At 44.5% G+C, this 5,147-nt stretch overlaps 1 protein-coding gene across 1 annotated transcript; it reads right to left on the reverse strand.

Moving 5' to 3' along the window:
* Nucleotides 1–2,255: 2,255 nt before the first annotated feature.
* On the reverse strand, nt 2,256–3,810 carry LOC147423655 (F-box/kelch-repeat protein At5g15710-like). The gene has a single exon (XM_086501749.1). It carries the CDS (start codon nt 3,715–3,717, stop codon nt 2,551–2,553), a length of 1,167 nt encoding a protein of 388 aa, XP_086357875.1. The 5' UTR covers nt 3,718–3,810; the 3' UTR covers nt 2,256–2,550.
* Nucleotides 3,811–5,147: the final 1,337 nt, after the last annotated feature.

Here is a 5,147-nt window from a genome sequence, read left to right on the forward strand (position 1 = left end):
GAGCCCTTCACTCCACGCGATCGGCCGCTGGTACAGACAACAACAAAAAATCATGCTCCGCCGCTCTCGCTCCGACCGCCACCTCGTGCTCCTCGCGTGCGCCATAGGAACGTGACTGCACTCCTCTCTTATCCTCTCTCCTCCACATGGCACATTGCCCTTTTTTTCCCTTCCTAAACATGAGAGCATCCCCTCAGATTCCCCTCAATTCAGCTGCTTAGCAAAATTGAGCAGACATACTGAGGTTGTATGAAGAAGATCATTTCCCTTGAAGATGCTTTGGTCAATGACTCTTTGATGTGGGTAAAGATTTTGGAAATATCTTTAATCCCATGGGAATTTAGCCTTGTGCTGAAGATCCCTTTCTTTTGCTCGAGAGGCACCGCATACCTAGCTAGGTATGGTTGGGGGCAGGGAACCACCGGCCCCCCCACCGGGCCGGCGGTCCCCTGTCCCCAATCGTACCTAGCTAGGTATGCGGTGCCTCCCTCACAGAAGCTCATGATGTTCAGGTAAGTCACAATGTGGGAATTATTGTGAGAATTTGTCCAAAACTTCTTGTGTATGGGATAGATCATCCCTTGTGTGAGGGATGATCACCCCTTGCTCTATGGGATAGATCATCCCTTGTGTAAGGGATAACACCATGTGAACAATAAAAAACACTCCTTTTGTAGAAGTTGACTATGGATTGTCTGCTTGTGGGATCGAAAGAAATGTGTCGGACCTAGCTAGAATATGAAATCGATGTGAGAAATTAGGTGGCGTTTATGGCTTGAGAAAAAGGCTTGCACCCGTGAGAATTGATCTAGATAAACCCAAAACCACCTTGTACTATAGTTCACCAGTGGCTTTACATCCATCCACACTCCTCAACCAAATTCCTCATGGTGGCTTGACCCTAGGACATAGTGATTTTTTTTAATTTTTTATTTTTGTTGCAAAACTCACAATTGTGAGTGGATAGTATTAAGAACAGAAATATACACCAATCCTCGAGCTCAGATCGAGCCTTGATGGTCAAAGGATTACAAGTTATCTGCATAGGACCTCATGGTTATTTTAAGGTAATGCCTCTAAGCGAGTTTTCTTTGTTGAGGAAGGCTAAAGATAGCATGTTTATTCTTTGTTAGATAGAGCCTTACACACAAAAGAAAGGCATACATGGCTTGGGAAAAAAAGGCTTGCACCTGTGTGAACTGGTCTAAACCCAAAACCACTTTTTACTATAGTTCACCAACGGCTTTACATTCACCCACACTCCTCAACCAAAGTCTGCATGGTGGCTGGACCATAGGACCTCATGGTTACACAATGAATTTGATGCACATGGTAGGGAATTCAAATGAGGTACAAAATCGGTACAGATGGAGCCTTCAAGGCCATGTTCGAGAAACATGTGTCTCAACTTAATATTGTGCCGTTTTCAATTTCAAAAATGTTGGTTGAGGGCAAGGGGAAAGGGAGAAATTTCGCCCCAAAATAGAGAAAATTTGTGTAAAAACCCAAAGATATTACCTAAGTTGGGCTTACTGAAACAATTTAACCTCTCATAGCGTTTTAGCTTAAGAAATCATTAGGAAGAGAATGGGGTTAAAGAGGGCCTCTTTATTTGTAAGTTTTATGGAGTTAGACATTTAGCATTAAAAATAAAATAATTAGAGGACAACCTTTGAACTCTGAATTAGGAAAATTGGCTACTTAATTTGAATTCAAGTTTTTTGTAAGTATTTATCAATTAGGTCTCTCCAATCTCAGAAAAATAAAAATTCGTTAAAAACATATTAAGTGCTTAAGTGAAGGGTGAGTTTAGAAAATAAAAAATTCGTTACTTGCCCTTGGTATCCATCATTCCTAGAGAAAATATTAGAAGACACTCACTTTTTAAAAACTTTTTTATCCCGGGAAATAAGATAAAGGCACTCATACCATTCCTAAGCCTTTTTCTCGAAAGGTTCGATAGTTCGAACAAAAGGGATAAGTACCAACCTCATGGAAAAGTCTTGGACAAAAAGCTTGCTAAATTGCTAAATATTTTTGATGGCTTACTATGATCCCTAATATTGTAGCTTAGTATAATTTTTTTTAATATGAATAATACAAATTTGCTAATCCCTATTGATGACATCAATGAAATTTTTGAGGAATTATAGTAGCTTACAATATATATTTCTCACGAATGCCGTTCCCATAATTCTTTCCCGGTCGGTACACAAGAAGATTTAGAAATTTTCTTATGTAGGGAAAGAGTTATTTTTAGTGTTTTTCATACAATGCATAACATCATGGGTTTCTGCTCGAGAGCCACGACATACCTAGCTATGTACGATCATGCCGGCTTGGCCTGTCCAAAACTTCTTGTGAATTAGGGAAGGTGATTAGACATAATCAACATGAATTAGAAGAATTGCTAATATTCTTCTTTCCATTGAAAATGGCATCAACTTCTAGTAAGCAGATAACGAAGGTGGCTGCTAAAGCAACATGACAAACGAATTCTTATATTGACCCGAGTTCAAAACCCAGCAACATCCGATTAACGACATAGAATCAGGTAACATTATCCAAAGATGGGTGCATCGAGTAAATGTCTTTGATGCAGGCAAAGAGACCACCGAGAATGGGGCTTTGAGGCAGCCAATCCCATGAGAGAAGAGCAGGGTCCCATAGCAGGCAGCCCTCAGAGCTCGTCATATAAACGCTCTGCTTTAGAGATACACAGCTCAGCCCTTCGAACCCATCTTTAACTCCAATTTGTTGGAAAATGGAGTCCGGCATGCTCGCCTCCTCCTCCCATCCCAACCCTTCCAGCCTCCACACACTGTACCTCTTCAGGTCACCCTCCACTTCACCTACAGCTGCCAGTAGCAATAGCCGGCCCCCGATCTCCACCAGACACGGATACTTCACTCCTGCCGGTACCTCCGCCCCATGCTCCCGCCACCTGCCCGTCTGTGTGCTGAAGACCATTAGCTTCAGCGGAACGCTGGTCAAGACGTAGAAGTCGCTGCCCAAAAAGACGCCGCTGCTCTCAAAGAAAAGCGCCTCCCTCTGCTTCTCTCTCCTCCACACGTGCCGCCTCGATTCATACACGCACGTCACCTGCCTCCCCTCGTCCCCTTCGCACCTGCCCACCAAAACCAGTTCGTAGCTCCTCTCTTCGTCCTCATACCTCATGCTCGCCATCACCACGTCTGTCAGCATCCTCCCTCCTCTCTCTTCTTGCTCTTCCACTCTGCATTCTATCTCCCTCATCGTCTTCGTCACCGGATTGCACACTACCAGCTTGCTACCTCCATCGCTGAGGCACAGCAGCCCCCCCGCAGCTGCTACTACCGAAAGGGCGCTTGACGCCGCCGTCATGGCCAGCTTGGGCGGCTTTCGCAGAAAGTCGAGCGATGGGAGGTGCCAGGTTTGGCGGGAGGGGTTGAAGGCGAGGAGGGGATAATCTGAGCTCCATGTCGATAGAAGGAGGTAGGAGTTGCTGTCGGGGCGATGGAGGGCGCCATGGCTGCAGGAAGCGGGGGCGGGCGAAGGTGAAGAAGAGGAAGAACAGAGCTGGAGGAAGTCGGAGGAGAAGATGTAAGAGTTCCATGACTTGCAGACGCAGCGGAATCGGAGCAAGGAGGAAACGGGCAGCAAGGGAAGGAGGCGCTCAAGCAGCGCATCAGGAAGCTCGCACCAGACGCGTTTCTTCATCTGCGTGCTCTTCTTCATCACTAAGGAGCTGCAGAGAGAGAGAGAGAGAGAGATCGAGTTGATTCCCCTGTCTCTGAGATTCGGAATCCAGCTGTATTAAAAAGGTGGCAGTGTTGCCCGAGAGAGGGGAACGAAAGGCGGGACAAGAAACCGCATCCCCTTTAAAAAAATGGGCCGCACGAGGGCGGGAAAGAAAGTTTTTGCATGCAAAATTCTAAGAAAGAAGAATTTCCTGTGCTCTTGGACGAATCACAGGCCTCCTCTCTCTCTCTCTCTCTCTCTCTCTCTCTCTCTATAGAGGGCCCACAGCCTCTTCCTCTTTTTTTCCCACGCTGCCACACCCTTTGCAAAACCAACTCGCACGATTCAGCACCCGTTACCTATATGCTCCTCCCTAGTAGGTATACGTACATTATAGAATAGGGCAACCCCTTCCCCCTCAAGAAGCCAATCCTTGAGCCCCTGATTCCCTGAATTGTGTATGGTAATTTCACTTTTCAACTACTCACCGACATAGAGATCTAGAAGGGGAATTTGGAATTCAATCACCATCTCTCCTCTAATAGAGAGAGAGAGAGAGAGATTTTGAGCTTGCCTTGAAGAAAACGGGAAAATTTACACAAGTTTTAGTGTAAATACCAGCAAAAGGTTCAAATTTTGACCTAAAACCCGATAGAATTTCAAGTTTTCCCTTCTTTTCTTCGATTGGGTAAAATGTATTTTTGTAGCCCTGGTCACGAGTCATGAGCAAAGAAACTTCAAAGTTCACACCGAAATCACATGAGCAAATAGGGGTGAGCATGTGGCCCGGACTCCGGGCAAAGGAACTCTTCCCACTGGAAGCCTTTCTGCAAGCTTGCGTCTTCTATATACAACCCAAAAAAACTCTGAGTCTTTCATACATAACGAGCTCGCGTGACCCGCCTACGGCAAGCCTCGCTCGCTCTTACCAACGGTTTTGAAAGTGAAGAGTATGTATAATTTGCATGAAACAAAACATTGCAAAAGATTAAAGAGGCATCCTTTATTTGAGAGATAGAGAGAGAGTTAGAGAGAGACTATGTTGTAATCAATGACCAATGAGAACCTCATAGTGCCACAGGATTGCCATAATTGGTGCATCACCAAAACTTGGGACGACCTAAAGTTCAAGACTATACGTCTAAGACCATGGAAAACCCCTCTACAAACTTTGTAGTACTTGGTGACCAATGAATTCTCCATTCCACACTTGAAAGTTTAATTTTTACATTAAAACACCAATTTTTCCTAGTTACAAATACATGCAACCTTGAGCATATTTTTTTTTAAGAAACAAAAATTAATTTTTCTTTACTATATTGTGGTGTGTACGGAATTGGACCAAATAGGCTTGCCATTCACAGGTCTGGCGACCCCTTATATAGATTGAAGGTAAGGTTACAACTGCTAGCTTCTTGGCACACACA

The sequence above is a fragment of the Adiantum capillus-veneris genome, chromosome 26 (assembly GCF_014529385.1).
Source record: "Adiantum capillus-veneris isolate H3 chromosome 26, ASM1452938v2, whole genome shotgun sequence".
Taxonomy (NCBI): domain Eukaryota; kingdom Viridiplantae; phylum Streptophyta; class Polypodiopsida; order Polypodiales; family Pteridaceae; genus Adiantum; species Adiantum capillus-veneris.